The sequence below is a fragment of the Pristiophorus japonicus genome, chromosome 5, assembly GCF_044704955.1.
Source record: "Pristiophorus japonicus isolate sPriJap1 chromosome 5, sPriJap1.hap1, whole genome shotgun sequence".
Classification (NCBI taxonomy): Eukaryota; Metazoa; Chordata; class Chondrichthyes; family Pristiophoridae; genus Pristiophorus; species Pristiophorus japonicus.
This window is the reverse complement of record NC_091981.1, coordinates 283,379,406-283,406,881: the sequence shown is the minus strand read 5'-3', so window position 1 is coordinate 283,406,881 and position 27,476 is coordinate 283,379,406. Positions and strand designations below refer to the sequence as shown.

The following is a 27,476-nucleotide window of genomic DNA, read 5'->3' as shown; positions in this document are numbered from 1 at the left end:
GGCGGGTAATTGAATCCGAGTGCAGATTGGTGAAGCTCACCCCCATTGTTACACTGCCGGGCAGCTGCAAGGCAATGCTTTATGGGTCGGCGGTCTTTCCGAAACGGTGTACCATTACCCAGTGGCCCATGTCGGGAATGGGAGAAGCAGAGCGGGAATGCTGTGGAGGGAGTCAGCTGTTGCAGAGAAGGGTTGGGGCTCGGAGTTGCGTATGAATTGACACCTAGATTATGTTCTACCCTTGAAGTAGCCATGGATTGTACTGACTATGGTTTGGGAGTTTATTGTGGTGAATGCATATCTTGATTTTTTTTGTGTCGTGTAATCTCAATTTGTCACTGTGAATATGGCGGAGGGCTTGCAAAGCTTGAAGGCCCTCCAGGGTCCTGTTTTAAGCCAGTTGGAAGTTTGGTATTCTGCCAATAAACAACAACTACTTATATATATAATCCCGTGCTTCACCGGAGTTTTATGGGATAAAAAATTTGACACCGAGCCACATAAGAAGTAGTTAGGGCAGGTGAACGAGGTCAGTTTTAAGGAGTGTCTTGAAGGAGGAAAGAGAGGCGGAGAGGTTTAGGCGGGGAGTTCCAGAGCTTGGGGCCTAGGCAACAGAAGGCACGGCCTCCAATGGTTGAGCGATTATAATCAGGGATGCTCAAGAGGGTAGAATTAGAGGAGTACAGACATCTCTGGGTGGGGGCTGGAGGAGATTACAGAGATGGGGAGGTGCGATGCCACGGAAGGATTTGAAAACATGCGTGACAATTTTGAAATCGAGGCGTTGCTTAATAACTTATTTCAACTCCATTCCCCAACCCGAGATGCAGCTCCCTGCTGTGTGGTAAGAGTGTTCATCGTGCAACTTGAGCCCTGAAAAAGTGAATACCTTGTTTAAGCCGAGATCTTTATGCCGTCATCCAGAATCGATAATTGAATCTCTGCGGGTACTTTTATTTTTTTTTAAATGATGCTGATGAAAGTGCCAGCACCAAAGGCAAACCTGTTCCCAGCACCATAATCAAGATGCTAGTTCCAAGTTCTTACCGCAGTGCCATAAGATGGTGATTTGCCGCCTTCAGTAATTGTATAGAATTTTACAGCACAGAAACAGGCCGTTCGGCCCAACTGGTGTCTGTTGGCATTTATGCTCCACACGAGCCTCCTCCCACCTTACTTCATCTCACCCTATCAGCATAAACTCCATTCCTTGCTCCTTCATGTACTTATCCAGCTTCCCCTTAAATGCATCTATGCTATTGGCCTCAACTCCTGTGGTAGCGAGTTCCACATTCTAACCACCCTCTGGGTAAAGACATTTCTCCTGAATTCCCCATTGGATTTATTGGTGACTATCTTATATTTCTGGTGCCTAGCTTTATATCGGATATACGACACAGAAACTGGCCGTTTGGCCCAACCAGTCCAAGCCGGTGTTTATGCTCCACTCGAGCCTCCTCCCGTCTTTCCTCATCTAAATCTATTAGCATCACCCTCTATTCCCTTCTCCCTCATATGCGTGTCTAGCCTTCTCTTAAATGCGTCTATACTATTCGCTTCCACCACTCTCTGGTAGCAAGCTCCATGTTCTGGATGTGAGCAAATTGAGAGTTGTCACTCTCAATATACACACATGCTCATTGTTGGAGAATATGATATTACATAGTGTTATGTTTTTATTAGTGACCTTACATCGGTGAGTTTGGGGGGGGGGGGCAGGGTGGGGAGACTTTTTTCACGAGCTGGGAAGAGGAGTGGGTGGCCTACTGGAGGCCTTGGATGATGAAGGGTTATGATGCATTAAACAGTGAGAGCTTGTTTCATCACTCGGCAATGTGGTGACTAGGACACAAACTTAAGTTAATCACAAAAGGAATTAAAATTAGAATTACACTGAGGAAGGTTATGATGTGGCATTCTCTACTGCAAACTGGTTGAAGCTGGATCTGTAGAAGAGAATTGGATAGTGGCTTGATAACGACGACTATTAAAGGGTACGGGGAGTGGTATTAGACTTTGTGTCATATAGACTTTGAAAATGATTTGTACTGCCACTACTTTTCAAATTGACTCTGAAGTGGAGTGAGTCGCTCTCCTCCAGGAGTGTGTCCCCTCGGCATAATCGGGTCCGACCAGAGCTGTATTTATTCTTTCACAACAACAGCATCAAATTTACCTTTTTATAAAGTGCTTTTAACATAGGAAAACATGCTAAGCTGTGCTTCACGGGAGCATAAATGACTGAGCCAAATAAGGGCGCAAACTTGATCGTATCTGGAGCGTAATGAGCTCAGCGACCCATCGCCAGATCTGACTGGACCGCATCGAGCTCTACCAGGCCTCGTTCTCTCTTCCCAATCCCACCCTTTGTTCTAGCATCATCCTGGGAAGTAGAGATGTACCCCCCCCCCCCCCCAAGCTTCCTTCTCCCCCTCCCCTCACACCAAGCCCCTACCAAACATCCTCACCTCAACAACGTGCGCGAAGCTCATGGCTTTCTTTTGTCATCAAGTTAGGGGAACAGCTGATCAGCTGGCCTGCCTTGCTTCCTTCCCTTTATATCATCAAGCTAAACCTGCTCCAGTGCAAATAACTCCCAAGCTCATCTGGTCCACGTGCCCAATTGCCTGCTGCCTCAAACACATTTGTACTAAACTGCTGACGGCCCAACTATCTGACATATAAATGGTTCCCTCCACTCGGGCATTGCCCTACCGTGTCTGGAATCCATCCTTTCCTCTTTCCACTGGCCACTCTTCCTTCAAGCTTCTGCTTTTAAAAACTCCGTTTGTTTTTGGTCAACTCTACCTTTTTCGCTCGGCATCCATATGTTCCTTGAGCCTCCTGTGAAGCACCTTGTATAAATGCACGTCATGTTGTCACCACCTCCCTCCAGCTGGCCGTTCCACTCCAGACTTTAGAAAGGGCTAAATGCTGTTTTCGCAAAGCTAATCGGCCATGCCTTCAGCTGCCAATTCCGACCAGAATTGCTACCCTATACCTCTTCACCTCTCTCTTCCCCCATCCTTAAAACCAACCTCTTTGACCAAGCTTTCAGTCACCTGTCCCAATATCTCCGTATGTGGCTCAGTGTCAAATTTTGTTTGATGATACTCCTGTGAAACGCCTTGGGAAGTTTCACTACGTTAAAGGTGCTATATAAATGCCAGCTGTTGCTTCTTCCGTGTGAGTGCAGATAACTCCGAAACAGTCTGACTTACTTGTCCCTGGGCTAACTAGTGAAATGTTAACGGTGCCAAAGTATCAAAATCCATTTTGCACAGTCCTCCTTGTGGTTCAGACTTGTTCTATTTCCTTTCTCAATCAACCAGACACAAGAAAATAATTAGCAGCTACAAAACCAAAGAGCCACAAACGCAGTGAAACACGCAGCACAAGGGATGTGGATAATCTGAAGTGCTCCTATTCGGGGAAACTAGGGCTAATGAGATGGGATGGTGATGTTCTTCTGTCATTGCTCACCCTGTCGCTTTACATGGCTTTTACACTGCGGCGGGGGGTGGGGGGGAGTTTCTCCAAGTACTTTATCAGTTGGCTTTAAATTTGCATCTGTTCCCCTCTGCTGGCCCTGCGGTTCATGTACTTCCTGCTTTGAACCACAGTGACCTGAAGGCCCCAGGCTTGATTCCTGAGCTGACTGATCTCCGACAGTGCGATTGATGGGTTATGGGTTGGGAGTTTGAGAGGGAGGCGGGGTTGGTTACAAATGGTGCTGTTGTGGGGAGATTGGCCAGTATTACTGTTTGTGATCACTACCTGCTGTACACGTGCATGTTTGGGGGCTGGCTGAAGCTTTGTGTGAGAGTGCGTTGTTAGCACTAGGGTTTCGGTGAAGTTGCTGATTTGTGTCTGTGGATATGGCAGTCGGTCCATTACCGTGAACACCAAACCGAACTCTAGACTTTCACTGTCCAAACTTGATCGATGTCGAGAGAGAGTGTTTTCAGCTGTCTGACACTAGGGTGAATTATTAGTTACAATGTGGTAGGGTTAGTGCTGGGAGCAATCTGCGATGATGAATTCAGAGCATCACACAGGAAATATACTAACACAATATTAAAGAATGTTGGTTGACACTGTATGGTATCGATGCCCAGTGTAGTTTCTGGTGACGACATTGATTGGGCTGATCAATGTTTCCTACATTACTAATAGTGATTACACTTCAGAACCATTGGCTGTGAAAATGATTTGGGACATCCTGAGACTGAAAGGATGCTTTATTCTTCTTTAATAGAATTTTGACTGATTTTGGCAAACAGGAATTTTCTATAAATTTAAAGAATTGCGATTCCCTACCTGGCTTGACGAACAAGTAGTTGTCTTATCCTTGGATCTCTGGGCCCATTCCTCGCTTCAGTTGCCTACTTCCTCTGATTTGGTTCACAAGCCCAGTGCTCCGACTGCATAGTGTCGCCGCGATAAATAGCATTAACCCCATCTATTTCAGATAGCGCCAGTTACAGTTACCTTGTGCCATGCAAAACTCAACTGCGAGAGCGCAGATAATTGACCTGTTTCTGGGGCTCTGCCAACGTTATTTCAAATGTTGGGCTAGGATAAATCTTTGGTTTCTTAAGTCTGTTTCTGATATGATTTTTTAGAGTCTTCTCTGCGTTTCGAACTCGAGGTCTATTTTGTGTCAGTCGGTTCTTGCAGTTCTCTCTGCAGTCTATTATAATGCCAATTACTTCTTACATCTTCCTTCCTTTCTTATGTATTGGGACATAAGAATTAGGAGCAGGAGTTGACCATATGGGAGAAATTCAGGAGAAACTTCTTTATCCAGAGAGTGGTTAGAATGTGGAATTTGCTACCACAGTGTAGTTGAGGCAAATAGCAGAAGAACATAAGAATTAGGAGCAGGAATAGGCCATATGGCCCCTGGAGCCTGCTCCGCCATTCAATAAGATCATGGCTGATCTTCGACCCCAACTCCACTTTCCCGCCCGATCTTCATAGCCCTTGATTCCCCTAGAGTCCAAAAATCTTTCTTCGACTTGAACATACTCAACGACTCAGCATCCATAGCCCTTTGGGGCAGATAATTCCAACGATTCACAACGCTCTGAGTGAAGAAATTCCTCCTCATCTCAGTCTAAAGTGGCCGACCCCTTATCCTGAGACTATGTCCCCTAATTTTCGACTCTTCAGCCAAGGGAAACAACCACTCAGCTCCTGTCAATCCCCCTCAGACTCTAGTATGTTTCAATGAAATCACCTCTCATTCTTCTAAACTCCAAAGAGTATAGGCCCATTCTACTCAAACTTTCCTCATAAGACAACCCTCTCACCCCAGGAAACAATCCAATGAACCTTTGTTACACTGCTCCTACGGCAAGTATATCCTTCGTTTGATAAGGAGACCAAAACTGTGCACAGTACTCCAGGTGTGGTCTCACGATCCCCCTGTACAATTTTAGCAATGCTTCAATTGTGTCGCTATTTATTCTTCATCCTTGACCCTAGTTAGATTTTACATTATAAACCTGTTCTCCCTTTCGCTCCTACTCATCATCCACCATTCCATTCCCTTCCTTTTCTCCTTTTCTCAGAAGAATGAGAGGTGATCTTAGCAAAACGTATTAGATTCTGAGGGGGCTTGACAAGGTGGATGCAGAGAGGATGTTTCCACTGATGGGGGAGACTAGAACTAGAGGGCATGATCTTAGAATAAGGGGCCGCCTATTTAAAACTGAGATGAGGAGAAATTTCTTCTCTGAGGGTTGTAAATCTGTGGAATTCGCTGCCTCAGAGAGCTGTGGAAGCTGGGACATTGAATAAATTTAAGACAGAAATAGACAGTTTCTTAAATGGTAAGGAGATAAAGGGTTATGGGGAGCGGGCGGGGAAGTGGAGCTGAGTCCATGATCAGATCAGCCATGATCTTATTGAATGGCGGAGCAGGCTCGAGGGGCTGTATGGCCTACTCCTGTTCCTATTTCTTATGTTCTTTTGTTCTTAGAAGCACCTCTCTGAGCTACAGGAAGGTTCATTGCCGCTGTCGCTGGGACTTCACTGCCATGTGGAGTCGGCACGTGAGGGGTTCACATAGCTGTAGCTTTTTATTTTGCAATAGAATTTTGGAAAGCTTAATGGCGGTGTATTAAAACTTTAGAACTATGTCCACTCGATCTGTGGGGGGGGGGAAAAACACCTGTCCGTATAGTACAGTTGGAGGTTACTTTGCTCGACGACAAATTGCATTGACATAACTCTTCCAACATCGTAAAATAATCCCAAGACGCTTCATGGGGACATAATCAGACACCGAACCACAGAAGGAGGCATGGATCCAGATTATCCTGAAGCGGGGCATAAGAACATAAAAACATTAAAAAATAGGAGCAGGAGTAGGCCATACGGCCCTTCGAGCCTGCTCCGCCATTCAATACGATCATGGACTCAGCTCCACTTCTCTGCCCGCTTCCCATAACCCCTTATCGTTTAAGAAACTGTCTCTTTATGTCTTAAATTTATTCAATGTCCCAGCTTCCACAGTTCTTTGAGGCAGCGATTCCACAGATTTACAACCCTCAGAGAAGAAATTTCTCCTCATCTCAGTTTTAAATGGGCGGCCTCTTATTCTAAGATCATGTCCTCTAGTTCTAGTCTCCCCTATCAGTGGAAACATCATCTCTGCATCCACCTTGTCAACTCCCCTCACAATCTTATATGTTTCAATAAGATCACACCTCATTCTTCTGAATTCCAATGATTAGAGGCCCAACCGACTCAACTTTTTCTCATAAGTCAACCCCCTCATCTCCGGAATCAACCGAGTGAACCTTCTCTAACTGCTTCCAAAGGAAATATAAAAGTTAAAGCACATGGGATTGGGGGTAGTGTGCTGTCATGGATTGAGAACTGGTTGGCAGACAGGAAGCAAAGAGTAGGAGTAAATGGGTACTTTTCAGAATGGCAGGCAGTGACTAGTGGGATACCGCAAGGTTCTGTGCTGGGGCCCAGCTGTTTACATTGTACATTAATGATTTAGACGAGGGGATTAAATGTAGTATCTCCAAATTTGCAGATGACACTAAGTTGGGTGGCAGTGTGAGCTGCAAGGAGGATGCTATGAGGCTGCAGAGTGACTTGAATAGGTTAGGTGAGTGGGCAAATGAATGGCAGATGAAGTATAATGTGGATAAATGTGAGGTTATCCACTTTGGTGGTAAAAACAGAGAGACAGACTATTATCTGAATGGTGACAGATTAGGAAAAGGGGAGGTACAACGAGACCTGGGTGTCATGGTACATCAGTCATTGAAGGTTGGCATGCAGGTACAGCAGGCGGTTAAGAAAGCAAATGGCATGTTGGCCTTCATAGCGAGGGGATTTGAGTACAGGGGCAGGGAGGTGTTGCTACAGTTGAACAGGGCCTTGGTGAGACCACACCTGGAGTGTTGTGTACAGTTTTGGTCTCCTAACTTGAGGAAGGACATTCTTGCTACTGAGGGAGTGCAGTGAAGGTTCACCAGACTGATTCCCGGGATGTCAGGACTGACACATCAAGAAAGACTGGATCAACTGGGCTTGTATTCACTGGAGTTCAGAAGAATGAGAGGGGATCTCATAGAAATGTTTAAAATGTTGACGGGTTTAGACAAGTTAGATGCAGGAAGAATGCTCCCAATGTTGGGGAAGTCCAGAACCAGGGGTCACAGTCTAAGGATAAGGGGGAAGCCATTTAGGACTGAGATGAGGAGAAACTTCACCCAGAGAGTGATTCTCTACCACAGAAAGTTGTTGAGGCCAATTCACTAAATATATTCAAAAAGGAGTTAGATGAAGTCCTTACTACTAGGGTGATCAAGTGGTATGGTGAGAAAGCAGGAATGGGGTACTGAAGTTGCATGTTCAGCCATGAACTCATTGAATGGCGATGCAGGCTCGAAGGGCCGAATGGCCTACTCCTGCACCTATTTTCTATGTTTCTATTGTTTCTATCCTTTCGTAAATATGGAAACCAAAACTTCACACAGTATTTCAGGTGTGGCCTCACCAACACCCTGTATAACTGTAGCAAGATTTCCCTACTTTTATACTCCATCCCCTTTGCAAAAAAGGGCAAAATTCCATTGGCCTTCCTAATCACTTGCTGTACCTGCATACTATCCTTTTGTGTTTCATGCACAAGTACCCCCAGGTCCTGCTGTACTGCAGCACTTTGCAATCTTTCTCCATTTAAATAATAACTTGCTCTTTGATTTTTTTTTCTGCCGAAGTGCATAACCTCACACTTTCCAACATTATACTCCATCTGCCAAATATTTGCCCACTCGCTTAGCCTGTCTATGTCCTTTTGCAGATTTTGTGTCCTCCTCACACATTGCTTTTCCTCCCTCCCACCTTTGTATCGTCAACAAACTTGGCTACGTTACACTCAGTCCTTCTTCCAAGTCATTAATATAGAAACAGAAAATAGGTGCAGGAGGAGGCCGTCCGGCCCTTCGAGCCGACACCGCCATTCAAAAAGATCATGGCTGATCATTCACCTCACTACCACCTTCCTGCTTTCTCTCCATATCCCTTGATCTCTTTAGCCGTAAGGGCCACATCTAACTCCCTCTTGAATATATCCAATGAACTGGCATCAACAACTCTCTGCAGTAGGGAATTTCTCCTCATCTCGGTCCTAAATGGCTTACCCCTTATCCTTAGACTGTGTCTCTGGTTCTGGACTTCTCTAACATCGGGAACATTCTTCCTGCATCTAACCTGTCCAGCCCCGTCAGAATTTTATGTTTCTATGAGATCTCCTCTCATCCTTCTAAACTCCAGTGAATACAGGCCCAGTTGATCCATTCAGTCCTGCCATCCCGGGAATCAGTCTGGTGAACCTTCGCTGCATTCCCTCAATAGCAAGAACGTCCTTCCTCAGATTAGGAGACCAAAACCGAACACAATATTCCAGGTGAGGCCTCACCAAGGCCCTGTACAACTGCAGTAAGACCTCCCTGCTCCTATACTCAAATCCCCTAGCTATGAAGGCCAACATGCCATTTGCCTTCTTCACTGCCTGCTGTACCTGCATGCCAACTTTCAATCACTGATGTATCATGACACCCAGGTCTTGTTGCACCTCCCCTTTTCCTCATCTGCCACCATTCAGATATTATTCTGCCTTCGTGTTTTTGCCCCCAAAGTGGATAACCTCACATTTATCCACATTATACTGCATCTGCCATGCATTTGCCCACTCACCTAACCTGTCCAAGTCACCCTGCAGCCTCTTGGTGTCCTCCTCACAGCTCACACCGCCACCCAGCTTAGTGTCATCTGCAAACTTGAAGATATTACACTCAATTCCTTCATCTAAATATAGATTGTAAATAGTCTCGCGACATGCCCTGCACATTTAAGTTTGAATGTCTTTTGCTGGGAGTGCGAGCTGATAATGGTGCAGTGAGGGAAATGGGGCATTGGTGAACAATGGGCCAACAGTGTATCTCCTTAACCAATGAGATTGAAGGATTGAGAAATAAACAGGAAGGACTGAGATGGAGGGTGAATTAGAGTGGGTGAATTCAGAGAGGGAAAGGCATTTTGGATTAAGACAGAAAAAAGAAACTGAAAGGTTAGAGAAAAAATTGAACATGAAGTTTGATATCTTTAAAATGTCTTGAAACAATTTACAACCTGAAGGAACGAGATGGCATATGTGTTTACATTCTGGGCCAGAGGTTGATAGGCAGTAGATAACAATTATCACATCATTAAAAGGTACTTTCGCTTTTAATTACCAGACTTAATTTCTGTGGCGAGTTTAATGGGCGATGCCATGAAAACCATGGGGCGGTTAAAGGCTAAATGCTGCTTTCACAATGCTAGTCGGCCAGCAACTTGGAGCAATTCTAAATGCACGGGGTATCCCTTCCTCGCTGCAAGATGCTGTCCAATTTGTGCATTAATAGCGGCCTGTGTCGTTCAGACGCTGTTATTGTTTCAGTAAAATCTGACCCATTAGGTGACCAAATGCTTAGTCAAAGAGTTAGGTTTTAAACAGAATCTCGAAGGAGCAACTATTAAAGCCAGTGCTCTATTCGGAACTCCTACACGACAAGCGAGCCCCAGATGGGCAGAGGAAACGTTTCAAGGACCGCCTGAAAGCCTCCTTGATAAAGTGCAACATCCCCACCGACATCTGGGAGTCCCTGGCCCAAGACCACCCTAAGTGGAGGAAGTGCATCCGGGAGGGCGCTGAGCACCTCAAGTCTCATCGCTGAGAGCATGCAGAAATCAAGCGCAGGCAGCGGAAGGAGCGTGCGGCAAACCAGACTCCCCACCCACCCTTTCCCTCAACGATTCTCTGTCCCACCTGTGACAGAGACTGTAATTCCTGTATTGGATTGTTCAGTCACCTGAGAACTCACTTTGAGTGGAAGCAAGTCTTCCTCGATTTCTAGGGTCTGCCTTTGATGAGGGATGGAAGAGAGAGAGAGAGGTGGAGAGATAGAGGTATTGGGAGGGAAGTTGGAGACTGGGGCTCGACTGAACCACAGCCACCAAAGGTCGGGGAGAAGGGAGAATCCACAAGAGGTCAGAGTTGGAGGGAAGTAGAATTTGCGGAGATGGGTCCGGAAAGAGCATTTTGAGCTTCAGATAAAGCCAGATGTGAACAGTAGTCTGTCGTTAATTGGTGTAACAGATGTGGGAGTAAGTTGAGGCGAGAAGAATGTATCTCATTGCCTTGTTGCATAATAATATATTGACGAAAGAATACATTTTCCACACTGTATAGGAACGTAAGAGTTGCTAGACGAATTAGAGACCATGGTCTATCTAGTTCGCCGTCTGCCATCCTGATCGTCACACAATACAACGATAATGGAGTTGTTGACTAATCATAGCAATTAAACTGTCAATTAGTCTGCAACAGATCCAGACACAATGGGAGAAACCCCCAGTGGTGGAGAGCTTCAGGTCCAAAGTCACCTTTCTCCTCCCAAGCATGCTACACTTTGTGCACATGTCATGTCTCAAATTACCACATACTGAATCCCCAAATCTCTGAAAGAAATCTATATAATTTTTTTATTCATTCACGGGGAGTGGGTGTCGCTGGGAAGGCCAGCATTTATTTTCCCCTTCCCTGATTACCCTTGAGAACATGGTGAGCCACCTTCTTGAACCGCTGCAGTCCGTGTGGTGAAGGTACTCCCACAGTGTTGTTAGAGAGGGAATTTCAGGATTTTGACCCAGCGATGATGAAGGAACAGCAATAAATTTCCAAGTCTGAATGGTGTGTGACTTGGAGAGGAACTTGGAGGTGATGGTGTTCACATGCGACTGCTGCCCTTGTCCTTCTAGATAGTAGAGGTCATGGGTTTGAGATGTGCTGCCTTGGCGAGTTGCTGCAGTGCATCTTGTAAATAGTACACACTGCAGCCACGGTGTGCCGGTGGTGGAGGGAGTGAATGTTGAAGATGGTGGATGGGGTGCCAATCAAGTGGGCTGCTTTGTCCTGGATGGTGTCAAGCTGCTTGAGTGTTGTTGGAGCTGCACTCATCAGGCAAGTGGGGAGTATTCCATCACACTCATGACTTGAGCCTTGTAGATGATGGAGAGAATTTGGGGAGTCAGGAGGTGAGTCACTCACTGCAGAATACCCAGCCTCTGACCTGCTCTTGTAGCCACAGTATTTATGTAGCTGGTCCAGTTAAATTTCTGGTCAATGGTGGTCCCCAGAATGTTAATGGTGGAGGACTCAGTGGCGGTAATACAGTTTAATGTCAATGGAGGTGGTTCGACTTTTTCTCTTGTTGGAGATAGTCATTGCCTGGCCCTTGTGACGCGGATGTTTATTGCCACTTAATCAGCCCGAGTATTTGCATTTGAATGAATCAATACTAACTGCTTCCACAATCTCCCTAGGGAGCTTGTTCCATAGATTGACCACTCACTCACTCTGTAACCTTAGTGACAACATTGAAGTTAAATTAGACCATGGTACACAATATTTGTGGTGGTTATAAAATTGAATAGCCTTTTGGTCCTCAAAAGTTCACTACTTGTAGTAAATATTGCTATTTGGTGAATTCAGTACTCCGGCGAGATAAGTTTGCAATCTTCACATTTCCAAATTCAGGCATTCTTAGAATCATAGAATCTTACAGCCCATTCGGCCCATCGTGCCTGTGCTTGCTCCTTGAAAGAGATAGCGAGTTATTCCCACTCCCTTGCTCGTTCCCCATAGCCTTGCGAAAGCTTCCTTTTCAAGTAGATATCCAGTTCCCTTTTGAAAGTTTCTATCACCAATAAATCCAATCAGGAATTCAGTAGAAACTTCTTCAGCCGGGAAGTGGTTAGAATATGGAACTCGCCACCACAGGGAGTCATTGAGGCCAATAGCATTGATGCATTTCAGGGGAAGTGAAACAAGTACATGTGGGAGAAAGGAATAGAAGGATATTCTGATTGGGCGAGATGTAGTGTTGGAGGAGCCTCGTGTGGAGCATAAATACCGGCACAGATCAGTTGGGCCGAATGGCTTGATTCTGTTTTGTAAATTCAGTGTAATTCTATTGAATCTGCTTCCACCACCCTTTCAAGCAGCGCCTTCCCGATCATTACAACTTGCTGTGTTTTTTTAAAAAGAAAACTCCTGTCCGGTTCTTTTGCCAAATATCTTAAATCTGTGTCTTCTGGTTACCGACCCTTATGCTGGTTTTGGTATCTAATGATCCCAGTCCAGGTGGAGCTGCCGTATGAGGCTCCCTCTGAAACCAGTTTTAACTCCAGCCCCAGAAGAATGTGTCTTGCTGGATCAGCTTGACACGTCCCTTTTTCTGCACCGCGCATTCTTGTGGTTCCTTGGGTGGGGGGGGGGAGCCTTATCCTGCGAGTGATGAAATTTGAAATATATTCTTTGATGCAAAATTCTTAAACATTTATTTATAATGTGTACCAGTCCCACTGTCGGCGCTTGAAGAGTAAAAAAATAAAAGCGCAAATGTTGAAACTCTGAAACGATAATGGAAAATGCGAGAAATGCACAGCATCTGATCAGAAAAACAAAAGATGGGCCAAAGTTGTTTGGAAGATTCTTTATTTCAAGCCCTGGGGTCGGAAATTGCCCCAAGAGGTTTGGGGCGGCCAATTAGAATTATGTTTTTTTTTGCATTCCTAGAAGCAAAGGCGCGGAATTGGCCGCTGAAGTGAAAAAATGTTTGCGCTAACTGAGCATTCGCGGCACGCGATGGTCAGCGCCGCGCTCAGTTCGTCGACGCCACGCTGATGACGTCGGCACGTTGCGGAGTGCCGCAGTGTGCTGCCGCTTCACAACGCCCCTCCCCTTCTTCGAACTGTGAGCTCTGCAGCCTCTTTCGAGGCGCCCAGTGGGCCACCAGAGAAGGGGGTCAGCCGGGCCAGCAGCCTGGCACCCAAGAAGGGGCTGCATGTTGGGGCTCCCGGCCACAGCAGCGACCGCCACTGTCTGGCCGACTGAAAAGGTTTTAGCAGTCGATCGGCTGAGGCAGGGGCGGAGATGGGCGATGTTGCGGAGGCATCCTCCAGTACCGCACCTGATTGATCAAACGTGTGCCGAGCCGGAGGGTGTCATCAGGGTCCTCGATTGTGGCTGGAGGGAGCGACATGGCACGATGGCAGAGCCTGGACCGGTCATCCTCTGCCATCTGCACTCGTGCATAAGAACATAAGAAATAGGAGCAGGGGTAGGCCATACGGCTCCTTGAGCCTGCTCCGCCATTTAATATGATCATGGCTGATCTGATCATGGGCACAGATCCATTTCCCCGCCCGCTCCCCATAACCCCTTAATCCCTTATCGGTTAAGAAGCTGTATATCTCTGTCTTAAATTTAAGACAATGTCCCAGCTTCCACAGCTCTCTGAGGCAGCGAATTCCACAGATTAACAACCCTCTGAGAAGAAATTTCTCCTCATCTTTCTCAACTTTTCCTCATAAGTCATCGCCGGAATCAACCTAGTGAACCTTCTCTGAACTGCCTCCAAAGCAGGTATATCCTTTCGCACTTTCAAGCAAAGGTGGAAGGGGAGGTGGGGTGTTCATTGGATCGTGATCAGGAGCAGGGGACCCTGGATGATCTTTAATTTCCTTGCCTCTGGGTGTGATTGGCTGACTAGATAGACTGGGGATCATACCTGGGTCCTCCTGATCTCTTCACGTTGGCTCGGTTCCACTTTGCCTTTGCCGTTGAACTATTGAGCGAGCTTGTGCAAGTTAATCTAAAACAAAAAAGGGTAAATGACTGGCAGGTTAAGGCTCAGAGCACTTGCATTCTTGAGAACTGAGCTCTGGAATTCCCTCCCTAAGCCTTCGCCTCTCTCCCTCTCTCTCCTCCTTTACAACGCTCCTTAAATCCTTCACCTGTTCTAAATATCTCCTTATGGGGCTTGGTGTGGAATTTTCTTTGATAACGCTCACATGAAGTGCCTGGGGATGTTATGCTAAGTCTAAAGCACTGTATAAATGCAAATTGTTTAAAGGAGAGGGCACCGTTTAACAGATCTTTATCCCCCCCCCTTCCTCCCTCACCCAAGATAGAAAAGCTTAGTTCTAGTTTGGTGCGAGCACTAACTTGGCAGTGTTTCTTGCGAGGCCACAGCATTACCAGCGTGGGAAATAGAAAAAAGTCACGCTGTGAAGGGAAATGGGCCAGACAGCGGGTTTCTGAGCTCCTTTTTGTGCGGGGGGCTAGGGATTGGCAATAACTGCGGCCTTGCCAACATCGCCCGCCTTCCTGGAACCGCTAAACATCAGGAACTCCTGCAAATACTTGTCCCTTCCGAACGACCGTGTCAGCTACCCAAAGGAGTACGTTTCCAAAATGAAAACCCGTTTTAATCGCGTACAACAAGTCAACAGGGACACAAATTCTGATGAGGTGCACGGGCGAGCTGAAAACCGATGAGTATGTAGAAAATACAGAGAAGTTACGACACGGAGACAGGCCATTGTGCCCAAGCAGTCCATGTGGGCGTTCACCCTCCACACAAGCAATTAGTCCCAGTTGCTTTTTCTCAGCCCCGTTCAGAGCAGGCAAGGCAGGGCCTCCAGTTTCCAGCAAAGTGTTTTAGTCTTCTAAGATTGGGCATGTTGTTTGACCAGAATAGAGGGCGTTTTATTCTGTATCTTGGAGTTCTTTAATTGACTTCTAATTTGCAGTTTGTTAGCTCGTTGATGACAATTGTCATCCTAATTGGCAATATAAAAGAGTTGGCTAACCTGGGAATCCTCGCTGGTTGCCCCAAAATGGAAAATATTCCATCCCCCAGCACGAAACTTCGATGATTCACCGAAAAGTTTTTTTAAAAAAAGCACACATACACGGGGGAATCATGGTGTTTAATTCCGCTAACTCTGCAAATTATACTTATTTGGGTTTGGGGAAGAAAGTACATTTTAAAAGGCGATTTTAAACTGTGCTGCAGTCACTTGGTTCTCAGAAAATTAGTCTTCCCTGCGGCAGGTCTTCGTGAGCAACTTGCAGTTTAGAACCAGCTGTGCTAGACCCGCCCGCCCCTTGGGGAAACCGGTGCTTCCAGAGCAGCATAAAAGCATCTTGGAAGAAGTGGAGATGAGAACATAAGAAATAGGAGCAGGAGTAGACCATTCGGCCCCTCGAACCTGCTCTGCCATTCACTGAGGTCATGGCTGATCTTCTACCTTAACTTCACTTTCCTGCACTATCCCCATATCCCTCGATTCCCATAATATCCAAAAATCTAGTGATCTCTGTCTTGAATAGACTCAACGACTGAGCCTTAGCCCTCTGGGGTAGAGAATTCCAAAGATTCACCACCCTCAGTGAAGAAATTTGTCCTAATCTCAGTCCTAAATGGCTGACCCCTTATTCTGAGACTGTGACTCCTGGTTCTAGACTCCCCAGCCAGGGGAAACACCCTCCCTGCATCTACCTGGTCAAACCCTGTAAGAATTTTTTACGTTTCAATGAGATCACCTCTCATTCTTCTAAACGCCAGAGAATATTGGCCTAGTCTGCTCAAATCTCTACTTAAAGGATAATTCCCCCATCCCAGGAATCAGTCTGGCGAACCTTTGTTGCACTCTCTCTATGGCAAGTGAATTTCCTTGGGTAAGAAGACCAAAACTGTGCACAATGCTCCAGATGCGATCTCACCAGGGCCCCATATAATTGCAGTAAGACATCTTTACTCTTATACTCAAATCCTTGTAATAAAGGCGAACATACCATTTGCTTTCTTAATTGCTTGCTGTACCTGCATAATAACTTTCAGTGATTCATGTACAAGGTTCCTCTGAACAGCAACATTTTCCAATCTCTCACCATTTAAATAAAATACTCTTTTTCTATATTTCCTACAGAGTGGATAACTTCACATTTCTCCTCATTATATTCCATTTGCCATGTTCCTGCCCACTCACTTAGACTGTCTATATCCCCTTGAAGCCTCTTTGCATCCTCCTCACAACTTACATTCCCACCTAGCTTTGTATCATCAGCAGACATCCTGGATTCTTTATAACAAACCATTGAATGCAGAGATGGGGAAACTGTGGCCTGAAGAGCTAAGATGGGCCGAATGGCCTTCCTCATTTCTACCTATCTTGTGAATTTCACACACTGGTCAAGACTATGGAGCACCTTTTCATTTGGGAGACAAATACTGCAATAATTAAAGGCAATTGATCCCCTTCCAGGATCAGTTTATCTTTGTCTTGCTGGCTTATGAGGCCTTTACTAAGGGAATCAAGGGATATGGGGATAGTGCAGGAAAGTGGAGTTGACGTAGAAGATCAGCCGTGATCTTAGTGAATGGCGGAGCAGGTTCGAGGGGCCGAATGGCCTACTCCTGCTCCTATTTCTCATGTTCTTACTGGGCCCAAAATGCTAATTGTACCAGCTCTCAGCTAGCGAGAGTTCTGTTGGGCCGAACTGAGGTGCAAGTGAAGGAAACCTGGAACACTTCCCCCTGCTCCCCCCGGAAATCTCCCCTTGATACAGGGGGGAGGGGAGGATTGGGCAGGTATGGGACTCGCAAGCCTCCTCTCCTGTCTGCCACCGGAATTGACTGCTGAAGGTAAACTGGTCCCGGTTTTGCCCCAAATTTAACCCTCCGCTATGGAATTTGGGGTCCTTGTATTTCAATTCTGAGCATGTATGGGTTTTGCGGGCTCCCACAACCCATACGACGGGGGGAGGAGGGCGAGTATCCCTGCTGGATGTCAACCCAAAATTCCGAGCCGGAGTTCCGGTCTCTCCTCGCCGAGACTGTTGGAGTGGGGTTTGAACCCTGGAACTTCTCTCGGAGGTAAGAATGCTACTAATAAGACAAAGGTTCACTATTATTTAATACCTGTCGACGGTTAATGCCTGGGGTGTAGGGGAGTCTCCCCACCAGTTTGGGGATGGAGGGACTGCAGCAGAAATGATTGTACAGAATATATTATATATACATATATATTTATATTATTTTTGTATAATATTTTTATATATCACAAGGTGGATGCAGAGAGGATGTTTCCACTGATGGGGGAGACCAGAACTAGAGGGCATGATCTTAGAATAAGGGGCTGATGAGAACTGATCTCATTTAGAACTGATGAGAAATTTCTTCTCTTAGAGGGTTGTAAATCTGTGAAATTCGCTGCCTCAGAGAGCTGTGGAGGCTGGGACATTTAAATAAATTTAAGACAGAAATAGACAGTTTCTTAAACAATAAGGGGTTACGGGGAGCGGTCGAGGAAGTGGAGCTGAGTCCGTGATCGGATCAGCCATGATCGTATTAAATGGCGGAGCAGGCTCGAGGGGCCGTATGGCCTACTCCTGCTCCTATTTCTTATGTTTCTTATGTTGTTTTATATAATATATTTTTTAATATTTATATAATCTGCATTTGGATAAATGTTGACTATATTAAAGTTATGTATCTATATTTGTCTGAGAGGTTTGGTGTGGGATGCTGATCAAGTTGCAGCAACCCTCCCACTAATTTTGCTTCAGACTCTGTTTACTCCATCCCGCTTCCCCCCCCCTCCCCTCCTCGGAAGCCATTAATTCCATGGTGCTTTGGTCCTTCAGTATCTTTTCCAAGTGGTCATTCTTTATTTCCTCATGGTGTCACAATCTTAGACTAAGGGGTTGACCATTTAGGACTGAGATGAGGAGAAATTTCTTCACTGAGGGTGGTGAATCTTTGGAATTCTCTACCCCAGAGGGATGTGGAGGCTCAGTCGTTGAGTATATTCAAGGCTGAGGTTGATAGATTTTTGGATATTAAGGGAATCAAGGGATATGGGGATAGTGCAGGGAAGTGGATCTGAGTTCGAAGATCAGCCATGATCTTATTAAATGGCGGAGCAGGCTCGAGGGGCCAAATGGCCTACTCCTGCTCCTATTTCTTATTCTATGAAAGGATAGGGAAGTATTATCGCTCCAATTGAAGAGCTTGCACCAGTGTAGTGGGCCGAATAGTTTCCTTCTGTTTCGATGATTCTTTACGTGGGAACTTTCACCTAGTTTGGCAGGTTATTCATCCAAATATCAGACCTGAACCTGATCCTCTGCACTTTCTAGCAGAGGCCACTGGATAGGAACAAAGGTGGAAATCCTGTCCCAATTTTTCATTCTCTAACCTAGAGACGCTGAATCACATAGCACCCCTTCTATTATCCGCAGCTGAGGTCTGTTAACTCGGCACTGCTGAAGCAGTGTGCAGCGGCCCAGCACGGTCCCGTCCTGCAAGACCCATCAGCAGGCCGGGGCCATTAGAGGGAGCAGCATGCGCCGGCATGCCACTGCAGGGAGCAGCGTGTGCTACTGCAGGAGGGCGATGGCTGATTGCAGTGCAGGCAGGTACAGCAGGAACGGCGAAGGAGTGGCAAGAGTTCTTCGGGGCCCAGAAGAGGCGAGGGCCCAGGGGTAGCACGGGACAGCCCACACGGCGATATGTGTGCGCACTGGGTCCATCCGTGCAGCAGAGCTGGTCTCCACTCGTCTTGGTTAACTCTTGCCACTGGACAAAGACCTAGCTGTGTCAATCATCATCATCATAGGCAGTCCCACGGAATCGAGGAGGACTTGCTTCCACTCCCAAAGTGAGTTCTTTGATGGCTGAACAGTCCGATACGAGAGCCACAGACCCTGTTGCAGGTGGGACAGACATTCGTTGAGGGAAGGGGTCGGTGGGGCTGGTTTGCCGCGCGCTCCTTCCGCTGCCTGCATTTGACCTCTTCACGCTCTTTGCGTTGAGACTCGAAGAGCTCAACGCCCTCCTGGATGCACTTTCTCCACCTCGGGCGGTCTTTGGCCAGGGTCTCCCAGGTGTCGTGGTGATGTCGCACTTTACCAGGGAGGCTTTGAGGGTGTCCTTATAACATTGCCGCTGTCATCCTTTGGTTCGTTTACCATGAAGGAGCTCTGCATAAAGCATTTGCTTAGGGAGTCTCGTGTCTGGCATGTGAACTATGTGGCCTGCCCAGCGAAGCTGATCGAGTGTGGTCAGTACTTCAATACTGGGGATGTTAGCCTGGGCGAGGACACTGATGTCGGTGCACCTGTCCTCCCAGGGGATTTGCAGGATCTTGCAGAGACATCGTTGGTGATATATCTCTAGCGACTTGAGGTGTCTTCTGTCCATCGTCCATGCCTCTGATCCATACAGGAGGGCGGGTATTACTACAGCCCTGTAGACCATGAGCTTGGTGGTAGATTTGAGGGCCTGGTCTTCAAATACTCTTTTCCTCAGACGGCCGAAGGCTGCGCTGGCACACTGGAGGCGATGCTGAATCTCCGCATCAATGTCTGCCTTTGTTGATAAGAGGCTCCCAAGATATGGGAAATGGTCCACGTTGTCCAGGGCCGCGCCGTGGATCTTGATGATTGGAGGGCAGTGTTGTGCAGCGGTGACAGGCTGGTGGAGGACCTTTGTCTTACGGATGTTAAGCATAAGTCCCATGCTTTCATACACCTCAGTGAATACATTGACTATATCCTGAAGTTCAGCCTCTGAATGTGCGCAGACGCAGGCATCGTCCGCATACTGCAGCTGAACGACAGAGGATGGGGTGATCTTGGACCTGGGCTGGAGGTGGCGTAGGTTAAACAGCTTCCCACTGGTTCTGTAGTATAGTTCCACTCCAGCGGGGAGCTTGTTGATTGTGAGGTGGAGCATGGCGGCGAGGAAGATTGAGAAGAGGCACTGGCATCTTCCACTCTTCAAGATGTAGTTCGGGACCTGGAATATTATGTCCTTCATTGAAACATCTGTGAACTCATCCCATTTTGGTGTGGAAGCAAGTCATCCTCGCTTCGAGGGACTGCCTATGATGATGATGACTGATGAAGGGTAATCCTCGACCCACTTAATCTCCTGAGGAAAATCCTGCTCCTTGTCGACCCCCCATCCCGGCATCCCTCACCCACTCCCGCACTCACCAACCCCATTACGCCTGTGCTTTGGGAAACTCCTGTGCTTGCATTCCTTCCCTTCCCAGATATTTTTGAAAGATGGAATTCTCAAGATTTCCTGTTGGCATAATCCGTCCTTTCCCTACCTTTAATTGATTGAAACAGTATCGATAATTACCGCACTTGGATTTTTTTGGCTGTGAAGCGCTTTATAATGTCCTGCAGACATCATCAGATACTATATTAATGCACATTTGTTCCGTATAAATATCAGTCTTGGTGGTACATCTCCCAATCTGTAATTGCCGCAGCCCTTCCTGGTGTTATGGGGTGGTCTTTGTCTCAAATGACTGCATTCCCTCCCAATGGTTAGTGTGGGCCTTCCTAGCTCAATTGCAGCACTTCTCCATGGTATGGACAGGCCTCTCTGTTTCTAATTGCCAGAGCCCAGCCTGCTGGTATTGATTGGGGGGGGGCGCGGTGGGTGTCCTATCTCTGATTACCGCACTTCTTGCCCACACCCACTCCAGGTGTTATTGGTGGGGGTGTCTCCCTATATCTAACTGCCACATCCCTTCCTGGTATTGTAAGGAGGAGGGGGTCCCCTATCTCCAATTGCCACACCCAATCCCGGTGATATTGGTCAGGAGGGGAGGGGGGGGGGGGTCTCCCTATCTCCAATTGCCACACCCCCTCCTGGTGATATTGGTCAGGAGGGGAGGGGGGGGGGGGTCTCCCTATCTCCAATTGCCACACCCCCTCCCGGATATTGGTCAGGAGGGGAGGGGGGGTCTCCCTATCTCCAATTGCCACACCCCCTCCCGGATATTGGTCAGGAGGGGAGGGGGGTCTCCCTATCTCCAATTGCCACACCCCCTCCCGGTGATATTGGTCGGGAGGTAGGGGTCTCGATATCTCCAATTGCCACACCCCCTCCCGGTGATATTGGTCGGGAGGTAGGGGTCTCGATATCTCCAATTGCCACACCCCCTCCCGGTGATATTGGTCGGGAGATAGGGGTCTCGCTATCTCCAATTGCCACACCCCCTCCCGGTGATATTGGTCGGGAGATAGGGGTCTCGCTATCTCCAATTGCCAGACCCCCCCTCCCGGTGGCTGTCCGCCTGTAGGCCCCGCCCCCGCGGGCTCTGAGTGACAGGCCTCGGGGACAGTGAATGGTTAAACGGGGCTCCGCCGGTCCAAGCGGGCTGGGTGAGCCGAGCCGAGCCGAGGCGCCGCTCCGGTCGCCAGAGCCGAGTTATGTGGGTAAGGATAATGAAGACCCCCGGGGGTTGGGGGCTGGCGGCATTGGCTGCGCTGCGTTTAAATTAACCCTTTCTTCGGCCGGGATGCCCTCCTCCGCCGGCCGGTCGATCGGTCAGCCCGCCGCTGCGGTGCCGCCTCACCGGGGGGAAGCTGGTAGGCCGCTGCGGGGAGATCGGCAGCCTCCGGGCTCAGGTACCCCGGTGGCCGCCGTGCCGATGGGAGGCGCGGCGGGTTGCTGTCGGGCTGCTGCTGCTGGGAAGGGAGGCCCGGAGTCCGGACTCCGGCCCGGGGCTCGGGGCTGGGCCTCACTCAGGGCTGTGCTTGCCTGTGTCCCGGGGAGTCGGTGTCAGCAGATGCTGACTGCACTTGGAGCGCAGACTTGTTGCGAAAGATTTGGTGTGGAGAATGTGCACACTCTCCTCTCCAGCGAGAGAAAACAGAGGTTCATGTGCAACATATTATCCAGAGATTAATATGCAACATATTATTATCCAGAGAGATTGTTCATGTGCAATATATTACCCAGAGATTAATATGCAACATATTATCCAGAGATATTGTTCATGTGCAATATATTATCCAGAGATTAATATGCAACATATTATCCAGAGATATTGTTCATGTGCAATATATTATCCAGAGATTAATATGCAACATATTATCCAGAGATATTGTTCATGTGCAATATATTACCCAGAGATTAATATGCAACATATTATCCAGAGATATTGTTCATGTGCAATATATTATCCAGAGATTAATATGCAACATATTATCCAGAGATATTGTTCATGTGCAATATATTATCCAGAGATTAATATGCAACATATTATCCAGAGATATTGTTCATGTGCAATATATTATCCAGAGATTAATATGCAACATATTATCCAGATATATTGTTCATGTGCAATATATTATCCAGAGATATTGTTCATGTGCAGTATATTCAGAGGTATTGTTCATGTGCAATATATTATCCAGAGGTATTGTTCATATGCAATATATTGAGATATTAATGTACAATATATTATCCAGAGACATAGTTCATGTGCAATATATTATCCAGAGATATCAATATACAGTATATTAAGATATTAATGTACAATATATTATCCAGAGATATCATGTGCAATATATTATCCAGAGATATCATGTGCAATATATTATCCAGAGATATTCTTGTACAATAAATTATCCAGAGATTGTTACTATCCCAAGAGATTAATATGCAATATATTATCCAGAGAAAGATTGTCCTGGTACAATATATTATCCAGGGAGAGAGAGATATCACCAACAATGTCTCCGCAAGATCCTACAAATCCCCTGGGAGGACAAGCGCACCAACATCAGCGTCCTCGTCCAGGCTAACATCCCCAGCATTGAAGCACTGACCACACTCGATCAGCTCTGCTGGGCAGGCGACACAGTTCACATGCCAGACACGAGATTCCAAAAGCAAGTGCTCTATGCGGAGCTTCTTCATGGCAAACGAGCCAAAGGTGGGCAGCGGAAACATTACAAAGACACCCTCAAAGCCTCCCAGATGAAGTGCGACATCACCACTGACACTTGGGAGTCCCTGGCCAAAGACCGCCCTAAGTGGAGAAAGTGCATCCAGGAGGGCGTTGAGCACTTCGAGTCTCAATGCCAAGAGCATGCAGAAATCAAGCGCTGGCAGCGGAAAGAGTGTGTGGTAAACCAGTCCCACCCATCCCTTCCCTCAATGACTATCTGTCCTACCTGTGACGAGACTGTGGTTCTCGTATTAGACTGTTCAGCCACCAAAGCACGCACTTCAGGAGTGGAAGCAAGTCTTCCTCGATTTCGAGGGACTGCCTATGACGGTATATTATCCAGAGAAAAATTGTCCTGGTACAATATATTATCCAGAGAGAGATTGTTCTTGTATAATATATTATCAAGGGAGAGGTAGTTCTTGTGCAGTATATCATCCAGAGATAATGTGAAATATTGTCCAATATAATTTTACAATGACACAATTCTGCATTTTAAAGAAAAAAATGTGCATATTTTAATTTTTCCACCCTTGATGGTGCCTTGTTGAAGTGCGATGTATTCTTCTTTTCCTTAAATTTTACTAAATGTCATGTAAATGTTGGATTATTTCACCCAACCCAAAACTGCTAGCATGTTTTGCTTAAAATTAGTTCTGTGGGGAACATTGTGATTAAATTTAAATTTTTGGTGCATTTAAAAAAAAAAAGTGACGTTAGCTGAATTTGACAGCATACATTTCCTGATTGTTGAAGTATGTAGAAAAGGTAAAGAAGGTTGCAGTAATATTGACAAATATTTATATTACTAATTGCTTGTCTGTTTTCTCTGCGTTGTACATTTGACTTAATTATTTTTATTTATATATGATGTATTCTTTAAAATGTGGAAAGGGGTGGTTGGGAAATTTTTGTCGGTGGGGAGCAATGTGGGAGGTAGAGATAAACCTTATTTAAAAAAATAAATTTTAAAAAGTGCAGTCAAGGCGTGGTAGGGTTCAGAAGGATGACATGGCAGCCAGAGGGGGGGGGGGGCGGGGGGGAGGTGGTGGGGGGAAGGAAACTTGTTGCTGTAGTTTTTGATTTAAAATTTTGGCAAGATTTCCTCTTTCTCGCCTCCTTCCCTGCCCTCCCCTTCAACTTTTAAAGTCAGTTGCTGGCCTCTACTGTGGAATGTGAAAATTGAGTGAGAGTTTAACCATTGAACAGTGGAAATTTAAAATGTTACTTTTTAAAAATAAAATCAATAATGTATACACTCAGATTAGTAGAGAGCATGTCTCGGATTCAACAATCGGCCTCTCTCCCAATATCTCACTCGTGAGCTTTAATGTTGCCCTTTTATTTCCTTCTGGTATCTGGACAGCAACTTCTGTATATCACTCTGTTGACTTTTATAGTCCATTACTGGTCCACTGGGCCGTCCTCTGAATATATGGGCCCAGTTTCTGTGCGGTTAGAAACATGGGAACTGGCTCTTAGAACATCAGAGCAAGAGGAAACCATGCTGCCCCTCCGTCATTCAATTAAATCATGGCTGATCTGTGCTTCAGTCCCATTTTACCCATCTTTGCTCCATATCTCTTGATAGCCTTATCGAACAAAAATATGTCGATCTCTAGAAATCTGGGAAGCTCAATCTCAGGATTCTGGGTCAATTGAAGAAGTGCTTCCTAATTTCACTCATTTTAAGATTATACTCTCTCTGGAGTCCCTCGGCAGAGGAAATAGTTCCTCCTTTATCCTTACTAATCCTTTTATCATTTTAAACGCCTCAATTAGATCACTCTTCAAACTTCAATATTCAAGGGAATATATTTGTCAGCATAAATTAATCCTTTAAGCCCCGCTATCATTCTGGTGAATCTGAGCTGCTCCCCCTTCCAAGGCCAATATATCCTTCCTGTGGTGCGAAGTGCACTAGCGTGTTCGTAGACCTGCAAAGGGGGAAGCCAGTCCCTCAGTGTGGAGCCTAACGCAAAGAGACTGGTTAAACATTTGAAGCAGAGGTAGATGTTTATCACTGGGGGTGTGCTGGGTGACAGCATTACCTAGTGATTATTCTAGCAAAGAGCCAGGTTGGTCACGGGCTGAATGGCTTCCTCTGCAGTGCTCTGTCTTTTGGATTATACGTTAAACCGAGGCCCTGTCTGCCCTCTCAGGTGGACGTAAAAGATCCCATGGCACTATTTCGAAGAAGAGCAGGGGAGTTTTCCCTGGTGTCCTGGCCAATATTTATCCCTCAATCAACATATCAAAAACAGATTACCTGGTCATTATTGCATTGTTATTTGTGGGAGCTTGCTGTGCGCAAGTTGGCTGCTGCGTTTCCCACATTGCAACAGTGACTACACACCAAAAGTACTTAATTGGCTGTAAAGTACTTTGAGACATCCGGTGGCCATCAAAGGCACTATATAATTGCAAGTCTACCTTTTTGTAAACCTGCATGGTCCAAGCTTTGATCATCTGTTTTGATTTGTTTAATGCTGCTGGCTCCTTCTGTGGTGTTGTCCAGTGTTTCACTCCCCCCACATGCCAAAGACACATCAGAAGTTTACATTTGCTCAGCAGTTTTTGCATTCATTTCCCCGGTGTTCAGTCTTGCTTATTACTTCCTCTAGGTTTTTTGAGTTGCTGCCTGAGAATTCTCATCGAGTCAGTATTGCTTTCATTATTTGCAAGTAGCCTGGGCCACTCCTTATGGCCCAGCTCCAGATTTTTTTTTACTGCACTTGCCTGATGTACTTTTATTTTTAGGAAAGTTAGGGCCCCCCAGTTGATGAAAAAAGCGTAGGTTTCCAACTACTGTGCGCACAATTCCTTTTCAGAGAGAGACATTTTTCAAAAGCACAGTTGCTCCTTGACAAAACCTTTTATGTCGTGTATTTTGTTTTCATGCTCTTGCTATTCTGCCCACGAAGGGTAGTTAAGGTGAACCATTTTTGTGTTTAAATCCCCTCTGCTGAAAGGGGGCCGAGGCCAATTGTCCTCGCCATACTCGTCCCTTCTCCCAGCATTGGCTCAGTCAGCACAGTTCACCGATTGCAGACCTGGAAGGTTACAGGATTCAACCACTCGACTATTAACTGGGCAGACTTTCCGAGCCATTGTAGAAGCTGGGTAAACTGTCGCTGAATGACTTGCTATTAATCCGACTCTTGCCGAATAAACATGGTTGCAATGCGGTGTGTGAAAAGCTGGTTGCTAAAGCAGCAGCGAGACGGTGCATTACAAAATTGGAACCTGATGAGGCTTGTATGCATAAAGTGTGTGTGCTCAGCTCCTGCTTTCTCCTGTGTTTTCTCTCCTCGCTGCCTGGAGTTTAGTGAGTAAATTCCTATGCATTCAGCGGCATGACCTTTTCTGGCACATGCCTGCAATAGCCTGAAGTGGATTATTCTGCACACATTTCCTAGCAGGATATTTTTTTAAGTATGGGTTTCTCTGCATAGCAATCAAAACAAAAACAACAGAAACAATCCAAATGCTAACATGAACAGATTGACATTTTTTTCTTTTCACTATTTCACTTTCTTGTGTTTTAATTCATACATACACACTCTTCCCTTCCCCTGTGTACTCTCACTCTTCTCTCCCCCCCCCCCCTCCCCTCCCCCCCCCACCCAATACTCTTTGTGGCTCCTGAGTTGGGAAAGTGAGTGATTTTAGTCTGAGGTGAGTGATCTGTGCTCAGCGCCACTGGTGGTCTATAGTCTTGCCATGTATTCTGTTTATACCATGTTCTAATATTTTGATTTTCTTGTAGATTTGTCATTAGGAGTTGAACATGTACAGTATGTGGATAGGTTCAGATCACATTATAAAGCTTTGCTCACAAACACCCCCCCCCCCCCCCCCTCCCAAACAATGCTATTCATTCTCAAATATCACTCCTCCTCCAATTGCTGGGTGTGCAGTTGCACCACATGGTGTGGTAGTGATCCATACAAATGGAGGAGGCAATATTCCAACAGTGGATAGTCAACGGGCTATAGTGGGGGAGGAACTTAACACAATCACAATCACTAATGAGGTGGTACTTAGTAAGATAATGAGACTAACGGCAGATAAATCCCCTGGACCTGATGGCTTGCATCCTAGGGTCTTAAGAGAAGTAGCGGCAGGGATTGTGGATGCATTGGTTGTAATTTACCAAAATTCCCTGGATTCTGGGGAGGTCCCAGCAGTTTGGAAAACTGCAAATGTAACGTCCCTATTTTTTTTAAAAAAAGGAGGCAGACAAAAAGCAGGAAATTATAGACCAGTTAGCCTAACATCTGTGGTTGGGA

The 27,476-nt window shown here is 46.3% G+C and overlaps 1 protein-coding gene across 3 annotated transcripts in view; it reads left to right on the top strand.

Annotated features, from left to right (window-relative positions):
- Nucleotides 1-27,476, top strand: part of LOC139264732 (zinc finger and BTB domain-containing protein 47-like) — a 229,795-nt gene that overhangs the window by 41,442 nt on the left and 160,877 nt on the right. The window contains exon 1 of one of the 3 annotated variants that reach the window (XM_070881731.1): nt 21,582-21,664. The exons of the other annotated variants lie outside the window; for them this stretch is intronic. Within the exon in view, the coding sequence (XP_070737832.1) occupies nt 21,659-21,664 (6 nt within the window). The 5' untranslated portion in view covers nt 21,582-21,658. Of the gene's footprint in view, nt 1-21,581; nt 21,665-27,476 lie in introns of those variants that run through there. 3 annotated transcript variants of the gene reach the window in all.